Below are 16353 nucleotides of genomic sequence, written 5' to 3'. Positions count from 1 at the left end.
GCATTCACACAAACTGGACCATTTGCGTTAACGGAAAGCTTGTATGCTGAAGCATTTGTCGGCTGAAATATTTAACCTTAGGCAATATCCGTTTATTTGTTTGTTTGCATATTTTGTGTTAAGGGCTGGTTTGCAACAGTATTTCAGTTATTGTAACGGCGGGCAGTTAATCTGACCAGAGTTCTTTGATTCTGTACCAGTACTAACTTGTTTGTTCTCCGCAAGTAATTACCAACTTTTCCACATGAATCAGAGGTGGAGGAGCAATGCTTTCAGACACAATGTCTTTTGTAAAATTGGCAATAACCTTTGTAGACATCAGGATTCGCAACTAGAACAGCACATCAGCTTTTTCTACTCAGGTTACATAAACCTGAAAAGAAAATAAGATCAAATGCGTCACATGCAACTTGGATTTGATTGATCGAATCAGAGTGATATCTAAATTCGAGTCCTGTCATACATAGTATAATCGTGTGTTACCTTTTTTCGTACCGATATGATAAACCTCTGTTCTGATAAGAAATGTTTGAGTTTTTGTTTAGATTCTATTGTCGCAAGATTCAGCACGTGTACATAGAGAGGTTCAAAGAAGTCTGCCTGTCTTGCGACGGCTGGCTAAACAGAAACTAAATGACCAACAAGTGCTATTGATGAGTGAAATTCTAGATGAACTCGCAGAGTAAGATTTTCTGTTGCATTTTGATTTCGTCAGCGCGAAAAATTAAATAACAATATTGAATGTTAAAGGAAGCGAGTTTCTTACGTATGCACTGTCAGTTTGAAATTATCAAAAACGATAGATAGAAAATGTGTAAAATTATGTTTACTCGTTGCTTCTAGACTAAAGTCAACAAAATGTTCTATTTAGTACGGATAACCTATTCTCTTAATGAATATAAAGCAGTCACCGTTTAGCCACGGGTAATTGTCTCTTCCAAATATCATGTACATTTTTTGTGTTATTATATTAATTATGCATTTCTCTGCCTGCCTTCACTTCATTTTTAACGTTACAGATTCTGCCATTTGCCAAAGAACCCACATGAACCTCATTTCATGAACCAAAATATCATGATCAGCCATGGTAAGTATAAATTTGATTTTTTTTTACGTTCCAAAATATTAATCAATCCATATTAGAATGGACCTGTCTGGTCCACGATTAAACATGCTTATTTAATTTACGTTTTACAGTTCTTATGTTACTCTCAGTAGTTCTTACGTTACACTTTGTACGCTCTGCAGTTCTTACGTTACGCTCTGGAGTTCTTTAGGTTACGCTCTGGATTTATTATGATATTACATATATGAAACAATGCATTCATATAATAAAAGCGGTGTGCATACCTGTACCTCATGACCTGATATAAAACTAAATGTTTACAATTTTTTCAGGAATCCTGGATATTGTGCTTGACATATTGTCACAAGAAATAGATGCCAAATTATTGGTATGTAAATGCTTTTAGGGAGAATAATTTTATATGTCTTCTCTCGTTCTAATCCCTTTCGTACTTTTAAAATATTCCTACTAATGTAATTGGTATGTTGTTTTCGAAGTAAATGTGTTTAACCCAAAGACTCTCAAACAAAAATTAAGCACACATCAGGACATTGGCGAAATGTTAAACACAGTCAATCACTGTTTTTGTTTTAATTTTATTAAAGAGCTACTTCAAACGTTTAATATTTTTCAAAGACTTGTTTACAAATATAACAATTAAACGTAGCCAATCATAAAACAAAAAATGTTTATGTAACAACCGAAGATCAAGTATATTAATATGCTTATTAAATAGTTGAAAAATGTATGTGCTTGTAGTGAAAATATGACATTTCTTTTGTTGTAGAAAGAGCAATACGGTGGTATGAAGGTTATCTTCCAGAAGACACTGTACCTATTACAGTTGTTGACCAGAGAAAATGACAATGTCCAGTTCAGGATATTCAATCACCTGGACAGATTGTTAGATGTCCAAGTTGTGCCGTCAGATCTGGCTCTTGCTTTGAAAGAGGTATGCTGATGCTGTAGTTTTTAATCGTACTGATGATAATTGCGTAAATTTGCCATAATCAGTATAAATTTAGGGCAAGTGCGAGGTTGGCATGTCATAAACATGATTTATTTTCGGGTTGCCTTCACATTGGTAACTGGTAGTTTAACAAGGATTTTCCTAATTTTTCCTGTTGCTTATACTACAGCAGTGGATCTCAGAAACATTATTATCACGAGAATGTGTTTATGTCTGAGACTTTGTTATTTTTTATCAATGCTTGCTGCATTTATATTTTTGCCTTGTTCTTGGAAACAGAAAGAAATTTCGAATAGAATCAAAGAAATCGCGTATTCTGACTAACACTACTGTTTTATTTTCAAGAACATATTATTAAATTATTATTCTAACTCCATGTTAATACAAATCCACAAACAAGGGATTTAAAAGGTCTTTTCAATTTGTATTTTGTATCACTCTGTCGTCGTCGGTGTGTCTTTCATTTTATGTTAAAATCATGGTTGAGATAATTTCCAGTTTCTACTTTGTAAAGGTAATGGACCCGTAATGACTACCGGTTGTTTTCAATGCGGTTATGTATTCTCCGTATACGATATCGGCATACCCCGACTTGCTGTTGGTATGAGCTATATAGTTAGCCTGCTGGCGGCAAGTGATATTGCCTTTGCGATCAGTGCAGACTAAGATCGATCAGCCTGCGCGTCTGTGCAGGCTGATTATGGTCTGCAACTGTTTGCTATGCAGTCTGTAAATTTTCAGTGAACATTCCTTCAAATATTAAATGGTACTTCCCAATCTGAATGATAGACCAGTCCATTTTAGAAAATTAGCAGGGTAAAGGTTAAGAAGATAACACAATCTCACGTCAACTGCTAATTGTCATTTACGGATTCATTACATTAAACATTTCTTTAATATTGTAAGCAGTCACATTTGATTTTATTCTCTCTTTTTTTCTAGGTTTTCATTGCCAATCAAGCAACCTGCCTAAAGGTCCATCCTCAGCAAATTAAGAAGATTGTTCGCCTTGCTGCAGAACACCAGAACCAGGCATCGGAATTCCTTGACCTGCTAAATGTTCTTGTCAAAGTGGAAGGGCTTGATCTAACTATCAAAAGGAATCAAGCGCTTGTAATGAAATATATCATGCAAAATTTCAAGAAGGCAGCATATGTACTTGACCAGCCTAGGGAATCGAGGTAATATAATTATAAACATACATCTTCGTGTTTTTTTTCTGTATATAACTATGTGTGTCTTGAGGATATTCATTCCAATTGAGTTTCTCCGGTAATCTAATCGCATGCTGCTTTCTTACTAAAATAAATAAAAAATCATGTTGATGAAGGTTTGAGTTGCAAAAAAAATTAACCATTACTCACAACAGGAAAAACAGTAAAATGTCAACAAAACCATGAACATATTGTTTATGTGCCTGCAGTATATATTTATGGATAGGTGTCTTTTTCTCGCCAATACATGACAACTACAAAATGTGGCTAGCTTGATTTCTACATTGTTTAAGATAAAAAGGCATATATTGACTTTTAGCCCATACCCAGTTTTCTGCTGTATTCATATTTTTAAAGTGTGAATCTAAATAACAGTTCTAGATACCAGAAGAATATGTCATTTCTGTGTTTCGACATAAACTTAGATAAAAACCGTAACTATTCAAATTTGTCTTTGTTTTAAACAGAAAAGTGTTACATAAACTAACAATTTCTTTTGTTTTTAACTGTTTAGTTATTAGGGTCTGTACTTCGATACTAAAGCAAATGTTAACATCATTTATTCAGTGTGGTTTATTGATCTTTTTAATCAAAGGTAGCATGCAATTTTTCTCTCTTCTCATGTGATGCATATGAGTTTGTTAATGCAGAAAATATATATGCATGCATCTCTACCAATTTGAATAACAAAAGCAGGAAGGATATATATACCGAACTCTCTGGGTTTTGGAATGTATTGTTGTTGTTTTTTGTTGTTTGTTTTGCAATTATATTTGTTGGTTCGATGACAGACGTAGTTGGTGCAGAGAAATAATGTTTTGTGAGAATACCAGACTCGGTTTCCACGTCTGATATTGGTACTACATTTGCAGTAATATTATAGCATAATGACTTTATGTTCTCTGCATGCAAAACACTTCAACATGTTCTTTTCAGAAGGAACCATTCATCCGGTCCACTGTTATTGCCTTACTGGTATGTGTGTTTTTATTATCCCAGTTTTGTTGATAGTCAGTCACGCTATCATGACACACAATCCAGTATATATTATAGTTTGCACATGTAACTTTTGGGATAATTGTGTTCAATTTTCGTTACAAAGATATAGCAGAGAAAGGCACTCCTGTTAAGTTTAGAGGTCTAAAATTTTATGCATGTGCATGGAAGTTATTTAATAGGGAATCGATCCTACCGATTTTCGTCGCAACTCGACGAAATCGGGATCGATCCCTCTACGATAACATGCGATATATACCGAATGAGATATACTATCGAATTAAAAAATGTGGTCTTCCGGCACGTGCACAGAGCGTCTGACTTTGGATTTTTTTGGAAGATTACGCTTTTTCCTTGTGCGTAATAAGCGTCCACATAATTTGTTCGAACCGCAACCTCTTGCACATCAGTACAAATATATGCAGTATTGTTTTTTATTCCAAAATCTACCTTTAAATTGATACAAACGCATATTTCTGGGCAAGCTGATGGTCCCGACTGAGGCATTGCCTTATTTCATATTATTATATGTACATCGCTTTGAATTACAGTATGTTTCAAATTCAGATTTTATTGCTGGCTGTTTCTTTCTATGAATTTATTCTAAATCACGGTGAAATGGATAATAAAATACATAGAGGATATTGTTTGTTTCAGTGAAATATCAATTTTATTTCACAAGTGAGCATCAAAAACTGATATTTTCACGAGTGGCTTAGCCACGAGTGAAAACGACTTTTTTTGGTGCTCACGAGTGAAATAAAATTGATATTTCACTGACACAAACAAATTTTCTTTTCATTTCATGTGTAAAACTCTACTTTTGTCGCGTAATTTATAAAATATCGAAAATCGCGGGAAAGATCAACAGAAAGCATAACGCAAATGACGTCATTTTAACGATGTCATCGTCATTATTGTCCCCGGTATTCATAACGCTCGGTATACAATTTGACTTCAGTCGCGACGGAGGACCGGAACTAGTTCGGGAAAAAACAGTGAAAAATAAAAATGATAATCTACTGTTTCAAAACTGTGGATTATCATTTTTATTTCACTGAGAAAACTCTATATTTCACTGGAAAACATAAAATAAAATGAGTACTTTGACATTACAGATTCACTGGGCTGGCCGGCCCTATGATTTTTTTCTGTTTATTCTACCTTGTTTTCTGTTTCATATCCTTACGGGACAGCTCTTTTGAAGAACACGCCAATTCTTTGTTTCTACATTCAGTAACTTTATTTGGTAGTATCTATTATCTAAAAACCACGTTTAACCAATATATAAAACCTCAATGTTATGCAAATTAGTACCGCATGTAGTAAAACAAACTGACATATTAACAAAAACAGTTCAATACTCATGATATTATATTTGTTATCCAGCACATGCCACAACCACCCTCTTAAAGAAGAAAAGTGAAATCAAATACATGAAGATTGCATTGACATATCCACTTCAAACTTTAATCTAATTTTGATTGTCCAATGCTTGATGTGGACCGTAAGGTATTTGCTCAGATAATTTGATTTTATTAAAACAAAATAACCTTTTTTTCATTTAAAGGGAGCACATATTGACGAATCAGGCAGAAGAGGGCCATCTGGCATACTTTGCTCATTTGGTTGATTTGCTAGCAACTTGTGCAGAGGTAAGGAATCTGAAAACATTACAGTGAGCCTTTCCCGTTCATATATGAGCCGTGCCATGAGAAAACCAACATAATGGGTTTGCGACCATCATCGATCCAGACCAGCCTGCACATCCGCGCAGTCTGGTCAGGATCCATGCTGTTCGCTAACAGTTTCTCCAATTCCAGTAGGCTTCAAAAGCGAACAGCATGGATCCTGACCAGACTGCGCGGATGCGCAGGCTGGTCTGGATCCATGCTGGTCGCAAAGCCACTATGTTGGTTTTCTCATGGCGCGGCTCATATTATAACATCTGCGTTTACTATAAAATGTTCGAGATGAGAAAATTAATAGTTTCAAAACCTATTCCTGTATATTTTCTATATCAGAGTATCCAAACATATATGTCTGCAAGAAAATATTTTCATGGATTGCTTCCATTTTGATTCTACATCTGCGTATCTAAACTCAACACCATCGTAAAACAAACAATAAACCATGCAAAGGCGTTGATTTTTGAATATCCATTGCTATTTTTCTCGCAGTCATATTTGAACCATCACAGAGAAAAGCTTCAGAATATGTTAGACTTATAAAAGATTACTAAGAATGACAGCAATTAAATCAGTGGCTTTGAAGTCAGAAAAACATCAAAGAAACCATGTTGTGCTAACCATGCTGGGTAGTTACTGCTATTGAAGTCACGATTTTTGTGTAATAGGGCGAGAACAAGTTTATTGAGTCGTTATGCCAAACAATCTTACCCGTGGAGGAGATTCTATGGGTTATCAATCACCAGGACATCGACTGTAACATCAAGAGGCCTTTTATCAAATTCATGATGTGGGTCTATATGAAACCTGCAGAGAATTTGATTGAGAGTGGAGCTGCTGACTTGCAACATCACAAGTACGAACTTATTTTAAAGATATTATCGTTTTTGTGTCCAAACATTCACGCAATTCATAGATGTGTTAATATAAAAATGATATCAATTTTATTCTGTAATCGACATTGCAGCCTTAAGTTACCGTGTGCTTCATACTTAAAATGTACAGTCAGTGAGACCGTTTACTGTAGAATTCAGCAATTGTGTGTTCGCTTCCGTCTTTAGTACAATTAGAACCGGTAACAAGTGTTTCGTTTCAACAGCAGACTGGTTATAAATTGCAAGGTATGTCTTAAGTTACCTCGCGTATATTATAAAAATTGACTTAAATATACGGTCACTCGATTGCTCGGTAGGTAGAGTTATCAAACAAATGTGGTTTTGTACCCAAGTGCTCAACAGTTTTATGAAAATATGCAATATGTTTGGTACACTTCAAATGTACGGGACCGAAATCCCAATAATGATATAGAACTTTGTTTATGTGAAGATACTTTCCGGCTGTCGTTCGTTCTACCCAGGTACCTGCCCGTGACTGAACGATACCTTGAATTACAGTCCTCCTGCACCCATAAAAAAACTGAAAATCGCCAAATAATCTAAATTGTGTAATTGTGTCTTGATACCAAATCAACTAACAAGATAAGAATAAACAGTGTACATAATGAGAAAATCTATGTTTTCTTACAGAAACATGTGGGATTTTATAGGAACAGTTGTAGGTGAGATAAATCAATTGTCCGAGTCCGTCAAGGGCCTGGCAGAGAAAACGGCTGACTTGCTAAAAATGTCTCCGTCCAAGAGGTATGTCATTTTTGTATTTCAGAGGTAGATTCTTACTAGTTGCTTTGGTAATACAAGAGACGAAACACTAAAGTATAAATCTTGTGGTCGCTAGTTCGGTCCTCGGACAAGGCCATTGTTCTCCGTAACGATTTGCCTGCAGACACAATATCTGAAGTCATTCTTCCTACACTCTTAATTTCAAAATACAAAAAAATGTATATGAAATAGCTTTATATATTTCAAATATATGAAATATTTTTAAATATTTTGACAAATATAATGTTCAAGAAATGTGGTCTAAGATTGATCTTACTAAAGTTTTACAAAAGGTATCACTGAATAAATGGACATTTCCATTTAAAAAGCTAATTAGGGGAAATAACCAGAGATTAGTTAGGTACTATCAGTAACGGCAACACTCGTTTTTGACCTGTGGAATTCCCACTTTTCCATTTCAGTGCTGTGGCTGAATCAAACGACACAAGCAGTTTGATACATAGTGGGATATACTACATCTTAGAAGGAGTTATGCCATTTATTGAGGTTTGTACATAGGTGTTTTTTTTCTCAGTATTTCATTCGAAGTGGAATGTTTTACAGTTTTGAAGGGAATGTCATTTCTGACGTTGGTATGTATGTAGGACTTTTTCTTATTATTTCTTTCATATTGTCCAGAATGTATTACATCTTAGAATGATGATGTCATTTCTTTAGGTTTGTATATAGGACTTCTCATTATTTCATTTATATTGTCTCATGAACAACTTGATAAATCTTTAAAAAAAACAACTTTAAATGAATTCTGACCATGCACCGCTTAATTGACGTTCGCCAAACCTAATCAGCAGACAGTTTATAAAGTCAAGGTCAAGTGAGTGATTTAGCGCTCTTCGTGACGCTCACAATATAAAACTATGATCATTAATTTATCAAGTAAGATCAGAATATCACATAGGGTTTCAGTTTTATTAAATGCAAAGATGCGTGTATATATTTGTACTGTATTATATTTCTAAAATATTTACGTCATTTTCAGGTGTTCTACACGTCATTTTTCTCACCAGACAAAGATCTGTATCCAGATGAAATATTTCACACCGACAGTCTCGCTACAGCATTGGTGGTAATGCTTTCTCTGTGTCTATTTTATTGCATAATATATTCAAGATGGTCAATCACATTTAAACAACATTTTACACTTTTTATATGTAATGTATTGGGGTTTTTTTAAAGAACAAAATACTTGCGACATAAAGATCCGTATAAGAAATGTATGCATTATTATTATGAATGGATAATAAGTTCTGATTTTTGTAATTTTTAATGATCGAAAATCAGTATTGCAAGGTGTTGTGAGATTTATATAGTGGGCAAAATTCTCCATAGATGACCTTTTACATAACTTATTAACGTAAAAGTAGCTGCTAGATGCCGAGGCTAGTTTCAAGATCTCCGGTATGCAGTCAAGGGACTTTCCGTGTTTAATATAAATAGTTGATAGTTATTTAGCACTTTTATAATCAAATTGATCAAACTATTCTGTGAGGAGATATTTTGGAAGTATAGGATGCAAAAATACAAAATAATAGCAGACTCGGTTTTCTTGAGTCTGTACATCAGAGGAAATGAAACGTACAACATCCCTTATGTCCCCACGTCTCACCAGCACTGGCATAAGCGGAATTCTATTGTAGTGAAATCCAAAACGTTCTCCATGATCCAGAGGACTGAAAATGGAAGGAAGAAGAACTGAGTCCAAGTACGCGGAGACGTTGTACAACCGGCTCACGGCACTTAAAATTATTTTTATGGTAGTTAATTGAAATATCGGAGAAGATCCTCTGAAAGCATAGAAATCAACCAAGCAAAATAATAGCAGACGCCTATATTAAATTAAAACTGACTTGAAACATTATTTTAGGCCTTTTCTGATGTGATTGGTTCGATGTTGACAAATCCCGCCCACATGAAGTGTTTGGTTACTTCCGTTACGGCAGTTGTGACGTCATCTAGTACGCCGAAATCTGTATGTATTGATCATAGAATATAGGACAAAAAATACTTTTCTGAATAATTAGTAATTAAAAGTAAGAAGAGATTATTCGGTGTTCATACAGAATGGTAAAAAAGACAGAAGACAGTTATGTCGAAATCTATCCAACTCTAGCGGAGACCTTTGGAATATAAGATTATGAGTCTCGGCTGTTGTCTATGTTCTTTTCTTTAACTTTTGTAGAATTGTATGTGATTAAACAAATGTTATCAGTAATCCCTGCAAAACTTGTCTTTTGTATATTTTAATGACTTCTGTTATCTCACAGCTTCTGGTGACTGTCCTTGAGAAATTTACATCTGAGATGAAAGTTGGAGACACGAAGAGTGCAGTTAGAAAGGTAATAAAAGCATTGCAATGATTTTCATGAAGAGAAAGCCTTGAAATGAACAATAAGTGCCTTCAAAACTAATACTGTTACATTGTCATGGTATACCTACAATGTTATGTAGCATATATATTCATAAAAAAGCCCATTAGATAGAATCCAACAGGTCAAAATCGCAGTTTCAAAAATGTTTTGCTGTCTCAGATAGCTGAAGTATAACCACTGAGTGCCGTGGAAAAGCTAAATCAAAGAAGGTTAATATTTTATGTGATTTCGTTTCAGGGAAACATGGAGTATTACGCAGCAGAGCTTGAACTGAATGCCAAATTTCACACTTTTGCGCAGAACTGTAGTCGGGTCCATGTTGGTCACAATACTGTGCAGCAGCAACTCAAGTACAAATCAAAAAGAGGTGTGTTTGGCTTTAAACATTTTCCATTTGACTATTTTGATGGGTTTTAATGCGCTGTTTGTCTTATTAGGTTTATTGCCGTATTTTGTTTAACTTCTAGCAGAGAGTTCTACTTTACCGTGTATCACCCAACATTCATTTTGTCCTGTCAAAATATCAAAAATATTTCCATAATAGAATTTAGAACAAAATCTGACTCCGGCTATCTCGAGTGGAAAATAAAAGTATTACATATCCTGTTCACATTTTACGTGACTTAGCAATGTTATGTATTCAATTTTAGATGAAATTTGATTTCGAAAATAAATGCGTTTTATCTTTATTATATTCTATACTTTTGAAGAGTACACAGAATTAGGTAGCAATGAAGAGCTGCCTCTTGGTGAAGAGTTCCAAAATTTGGTTAAGTGCTTTATTGACCAAAAAGAAAAGAAACCAAACAAAAGATATGCATTAACTAAAAAACTTCTGGAACAACTGGCGTAAGTATTTTTACTATCTTTATTCTTATATTTTGTTTGAAATTTTTACACCATAAACGGCTTATGTGTATTTCATTCAGTATTTGGTTTATGTTTTATTTTTTGGCAGAACAGAAACTAGATTATAAAAAGTCTTACCAATATTAAGTAATTTGTCTATGAACTTAGAAGAAAACAAATCAAAATAAAATAATGATTTTAAAAGAAATGGAAAAGTATGATATTTTAGTTTGTTCAGAAATATTTAAAGCTTAATTCCTTTCATCTATCAATTGTTTTATGTACATTTGAATGTTTGCGAACATTTTATCATTAGTTGTTTCTATGTTTGTTGTCAAACTATGAACCCTTGTCTTTTGTATTGATTTTTGTGTGTAATGTTATATTGTTTGGTGTTAAATTCTGACATTTATTTATTAACTTTTAGATAGTCACGTGGTATTAGTTTTAATTATGTAACTTATAATTTAGAATAGGGGCCTGCAATTATAGAAGCAGAAATAAAAAGTCTGGGTATGTAATATAGCCGGGTAAATCTGGTCAAATACTCCGTGTGTTCCATAACAAGCCGTGAGATGAATATGGTTGCATCTTATTTAGACTAGCTTAATAACTTATGAATGACCTATGTATCTATACACAAAAACTTTTTCCTAAGTATCAGCCGATCTTGTATTCATATATTATATACAGATGTTGCATGCATTGGTATATGCTTTGACTGTTATTGGGATATATATGCATGTAATGTATAGCTGAAATGTATAGGGATAAGTGTAACAGTTGGCCGTCGCTTAAGTATAATCTTGTAGAAAATTACATAACTATCGCAATATGCTTTAATGAACTTGCTTGTTATCTCTATAACACGTTTCCTTAAAGATATCTACTTTTTAGTAAAATAAATGTTGCTGTTTACAAATATATGACTGAATGACATGAGATGGTCATTGTTGCATTGCGGCCAAACTGCTTTAAACTGTTCGATTCTGCTGTCGCTTTAGTATTGACTTCTAAACCGTATATAGTGGAAATGGAGGTTTAACATTGGTGACTGTATTATTGTTTTCAAATGTATGTATGAGTGAATGTGTATGCTTCCCGGTGAATGTTGTGAATGATCATAAATTTCAAAATATCAGATATAAGAAATAATTCTGTTGATCTATAGTCACATTAAACTTTTCATTTAGAATATATTTTGTGAATGTATCATAATTTTAATTTTTACCCCCATACTTACATTTCCCAAATACATATACATATATTTCCCAGGTTCTCCTTTGTAATGTTTTGTGATGCCTAGTTGCATATTTAACCTTTTATCTAAATAGTACAAAAACCTCCTGGACCAAATACCTCATGCTTGTCGTTTAGAACACATTTTTATATACAAACCATACCCTTGCCTCTTAAGACCTCTTAAGTTTCCAACAGTTCTACTGGTGAAATACGTCACGTGCTTACCCGATATATACCATACCGGGTTAGAAAGCATAAAATCCGATAGGGATGTTGATTTCAATAAAACAGCTGCCGCATCAGCAGGGTTGGCCGGAGCTTTGCTGAAAAACTGAACTAAAGGGAAGTCGGTTATATAAAATCGTCACATGGTTTATTTGTGGCCATGTAAGGGATATACACTAGAATGAAAATTCCTCACCATAAAATCTTTGAAATTATTTTGTAACAGCGTATACACTGTAATTTGAACAAATTTATACTTTTGGTAGGATTTGGATGTAAATAAGACTGAAATCATTTTGTTCCTGGAGGCTTTTGTGAAATATTTGTTTTCTATATAAGTTGTTTTTGTCTCGTATTATTTCCTATACATTCTATTAATTTCTTGTATAGAATCTCGGCCAAAAAGATCAGGTTTGCCGTGTCTTCATCGAGAGCACAAGAGGAACTTGATGTAAAATGTCTCCAGATTTTACGAACGATCATTCACAATGAGGAAAGAAAGCTGCCTGATGATTGGACGAATTCTGCTGTTGATGCTAAAGTGAAAAAGTAAGATCTGGGTGATATTGTGTAGATATTAGAGCTTAAACGTTTGTTACGGGAAAAAATGTCCATCAGATCTTTTTGACAAATGGTTTAGCATAAATATAAATGGTGGAGTAGAGAATATAAACCAAACCTACATGTTTTCATATGACATTTCAACAGCTGCCCTATGTTGAGATGGTGTAGATTTATTTAAACAACTGATATACATTTAAAGAAGTAAGTGTGTGTTCGGGTTTAACGTTTTTTTTTTTAAAAAAATTTCAGTCATATAAACGACGGTGTCTACTTGTAGCAGTGAGCACAATGCCCAACTTTATAGTGCTGCTTCACTGGAATATCACGCCGTAGACACATGACATGATACCCCACCCAGTCACATTATACTGACACCGGGCTGACCAGTCCTAGCACTATCCTCTTAATGCTGAGCGCCAAGCGAGGAAGCTACTAGTACCATTTTTACGTCTTTGGTATGACGCGGCCAGGGATCGAACCCACGACCTTCCGCACTCGAAGCGGGCGCTCTACCACTAGGCTACCGAGGCAATCTTGAGCACAGTTTTCTATGACATTCAGCAAAGCAACCAGCAGTTATGCGTATATAGCATAAAACAATTGACTGAAAATTGTGTTTTCTTCGGTGTCATTTCTTATAGCTTTACTTAATGTAATTACAGGCAACTTGCACACATTAAAGACATACAGACATCGATTAATGTACATGATGTTGTCAATAAGGTATTGCCTCACCTTGCCAGACGAAGTGACGCTATCGCCAGGGAAGTCTTAGCGTTCGTCAGTATCATGCTGTTCAATGCCAACAGGGAAGTACAAGTAAGCATATTTTCTACCAGGGTGCGAGAGGGATAGTCCTCATTTCAATACCTCTTAGGAACGGAGTCGATCCGACCGATTCTACTATAGTTTTGTTATAGGTTTGAATTGTGTGCATTCAGGAAATATTCTTATAGATTTGATAAATATTTAAAACAGCAGTCTTTAAGTGCATTGAAGCAACGTAGAAGTCGCTCTGTATTTTGGTTTAGTGTTGTTATATCACTTTACATTACAATATTTGTGAAGAAAAGATTTTGAAAACTGTAGCTTACATGATTCCGTAGCAAATATTGCTATGCAACAGCATATATAATGCAGTCCTGAAATCGTGTGAGATAAAAACTATAGATATGTTATCAGTAAACCTACGTTTTCGTATTTTTACCGTTGCAAAAATTAACAAACGAGTAATATAATTTGGTTATGTTGGTATCAAGATTTTATTTACAATAAATGCATAAGCCCCACAATAGCGGGAAACATCAGCAGTATCATATCATATATTTATATACATAATACATAATGGAAAACGGCTATATATTACATTTACAGACAAAATATAAAGTGCATATAAATTCGTACAAACGTATTTCAAACTTGAAACATATAAATGTATCATCTTAAGTATGTACAACATTTTACAGTGACAAAAAAAACATGTTTACAATTTCACACTGGTCTGAGTAAAAAGTGTATCAAAGTTCTAAAGAATAAAAAGAAATGTTGGTATTAAATAATGTATGCATCATAAGCCCTTTGTACGGATACATTGTTAAGATTTGCTAGTTTTTACAAACTGATCAATCCGAATTTAAGGTAGTTGACACGTTAAGACAATTGGCAGATCACGTTTTCTCCATGTGCAATTTCGGTATTCCCCCGTTTTTTACAATGAGATATGCTTACGTCCGAAGGATGCCGAATTGCATAACGACAATACGTGATCACATGGAAATCGTTAATGTGTTTTTCTTGTGCGAGTAACGCTATATATTTCAAACATTTTACCTTAAAAATGAACATAATACATGTAATGGTCTTAAAACGGGACCTGGGTGTTTTAAGATTGTTGTAGCATTACAAAGTGTCATGAAATAGTACGAAACAGCAGGCTTTTAATCTTTTACGTGTATTTTCTACCTTAATAGCAATCTCTGTTAGACTACTTCTTCTCGACGAGGGAGGAGGTGTTCTTCATGGCTGTTAGAGATAGAATGCAGGTCTCCACGAATTCCATCAAAGAAAAGTAAGTACATAATTCAGATATTTTGATCTCCGTTGAATATATTTATAGACATCAACAACTGTTTATACACAGAAAATTTTCGTTGGATAATTTAGTAAGACGGTATTAATTAATCAAATACATGTAGAAGAATTTTGCTCATAGAAGGCAGTAATAATTATAGGATTAATTTTGTTGATTTCGTTGGAAAACATTATTGTTTTTGGAAATCACGATGAAATTAGGAGACTCAGTTGTAACTGATGGTTTTAATTTTGACATGGCTTCGGCATACTAAAGGCATATTTTACAGTGTGTATTTAGTTATATAATATTGGGTTAAAATTATTACATATCGAAATATAAATATTAAAGATTTGGTCTCACTTGTTACGTAGTATAAATCATAGCATTTCATTGATATCCTTACACACATGTAACAAAATATGTGCACGAAATTCCTTGAAACTGAATATGTTTACACATGATTTTGTTAGTGGCACCATCACACCCCTTCTTGTCACATAATATGCATATGTAGTAGTAAAATGTCGAATAAGGAACACTAATATTAGATTATAAATGACTTCTTATGTTGTGTTCATGTCATTTTTCTTCACATTTGTCTACAGTATCTTTTATCTATAGTTAGTGTTCGAAACCTTTTAACACATTCATATTTTACCTTTTTATTCCATTGTCTTTCAATATCTGCTATTTTCTACCTAGCAAGTTACTTTGTGGTTTTAATTAAAGCCTTGTCCTTTCACAGACTTTTCTTTGGCTTAATGTGCAATCTATATCTTTTACTTGAACGTTACTTTATATGCAAAACTGTAAATATTTTGCTCTTTCTGTCTCTTCGTAACACACTTTATTGTATATCGATATGTTCGGGTTGGAATGTCCGTTGGGTTAACATTGTTAAAGGAAAAAAACTGAATCAGTTTGATGGATTAATATTGTTGTCCACATTATATTCACTTCACGTTTGACTTTTCTTGAATGATGAGGCTATTTTTTCTTCTTACATCTCGAAATATACTGTGTGACATATATCTAATTATTTGAATCCAATCGATAGACTTTTCATGATCAAAAAATCAATGAGGAATGCTGGGTAATTATAAACGTTGGCTAAATTGGTTGAATAGTTCTTGTTAACAAGTTGTAATGTTCAGTGTGTGCCAAATTAATTTAAACAAAACTGTTTTCAATATACTTTCAGTTGTCAAGCCTCAGAGAATTTAACGGAATATTTCTCAGAAATATATTTTGCAAACACTAGTTTATTATATCAAAATGAACTAAATGAAACACTTTACATTGAAATGTTTCATTTTCACAAATTTTGTTGTAATTTATCTTTTACGTCAATGAACTGCGAACACGTTATTTTTATATTTATGTTTATTTCATCGATCAGCTGACGTCATATGAAGTT

General features: G+C 33.9%; 1 protein-coding gene across 12 annotated transcripts in view; it reads left to right on the top strand.

The window, feature by feature from the left end:
• The window catches only part of LOC123549917 (inositol 1,4,5-trisphosphate receptor type 3-like), a 277938-nt gene that overhangs the window by 241270 nt on the left and 20315 nt on the right, over window positions 1-16353 (top strand). For 5 of the 12 annotated variants that reach the window (XM_053546447.1, XM_053546443.1, XM_053546446.1 and 2 more), the window contains 20 exons: window positions 546-682; window positions 1020-1087; window positions 1399-1454; window positions 1854-2018; window positions 2979-3217; window positions 4187-4225; window positions 5817-5901; window positions 6603-6790; window positions 7461-7574; window positions 8015-8099; window positions 8593-8679; window positions 9478-9582; window positions 9878-9949; window positions 10220-10349; window positions 10693-10831; window positions 11303-11344; window positions 12689-12847; window positions 13525-13681; window positions 14833-14930; window positions 15994-16029. In XM_053546447.1, coding sequence (XP_053402422.1) covers window positions 546-682; window positions 1020-1087; window positions 1399-1454; window positions 1854-2018; window positions 2979-3217; window positions 4187-4225; window positions 5817-5901; window positions 6603-6790; window positions 7461-7574; window positions 8015-8099; window positions 8593-8679; window positions 9478-9582; window positions 9878-9949; window positions 10220-10349; window positions 10693-10831; window positions 11303-11344; window positions 12689-12847; window positions 13525-13681; window positions 14833-14930; window positions 15994-16029 — 2201 coding nt within the window. The remainder of the gene's footprint in view (window positions 1-545; window positions 683-1019; window positions 1088-1398; window positions 1455-1853; window positions 2019-2978; window positions 3218-4186; window positions 4226-5816; window positions 5902-6602; window positions 6791-7460; window positions 7575-8014; window positions 8100-8592; window positions 8680-9477; window positions 9583-9877; window positions 9950-10219; window positions 10350-10692; window positions 10832-11302; window positions 11345-12688; window positions 12848-13524; window positions 13682-14832; window positions 14931-15993; window positions 16030-16353) is intronic. The other 7 variants (XM_053546448.1, XM_053546444.1, XM_053546449.1 and 4 more) reach the window with 5 other exon arrangements.

This window comes from Mercenaria mercenaria, chromosome 6, assembly GCF_021730395.1.
Source record: "Mercenaria mercenaria strain notata chromosome 6, MADL_Memer_1, whole genome shotgun sequence".
Lineage (NCBI taxonomy): Eukaryota > Metazoa > Mollusca > Bivalvia > Venerida > Veneridae > Mercenaria > Mercenaria mercenaria.
The sequence above is the reverse complement of the archived record's forward strand: the minus strand, read 5'-3'. Positions and strand labels throughout refer to the sequence as shown.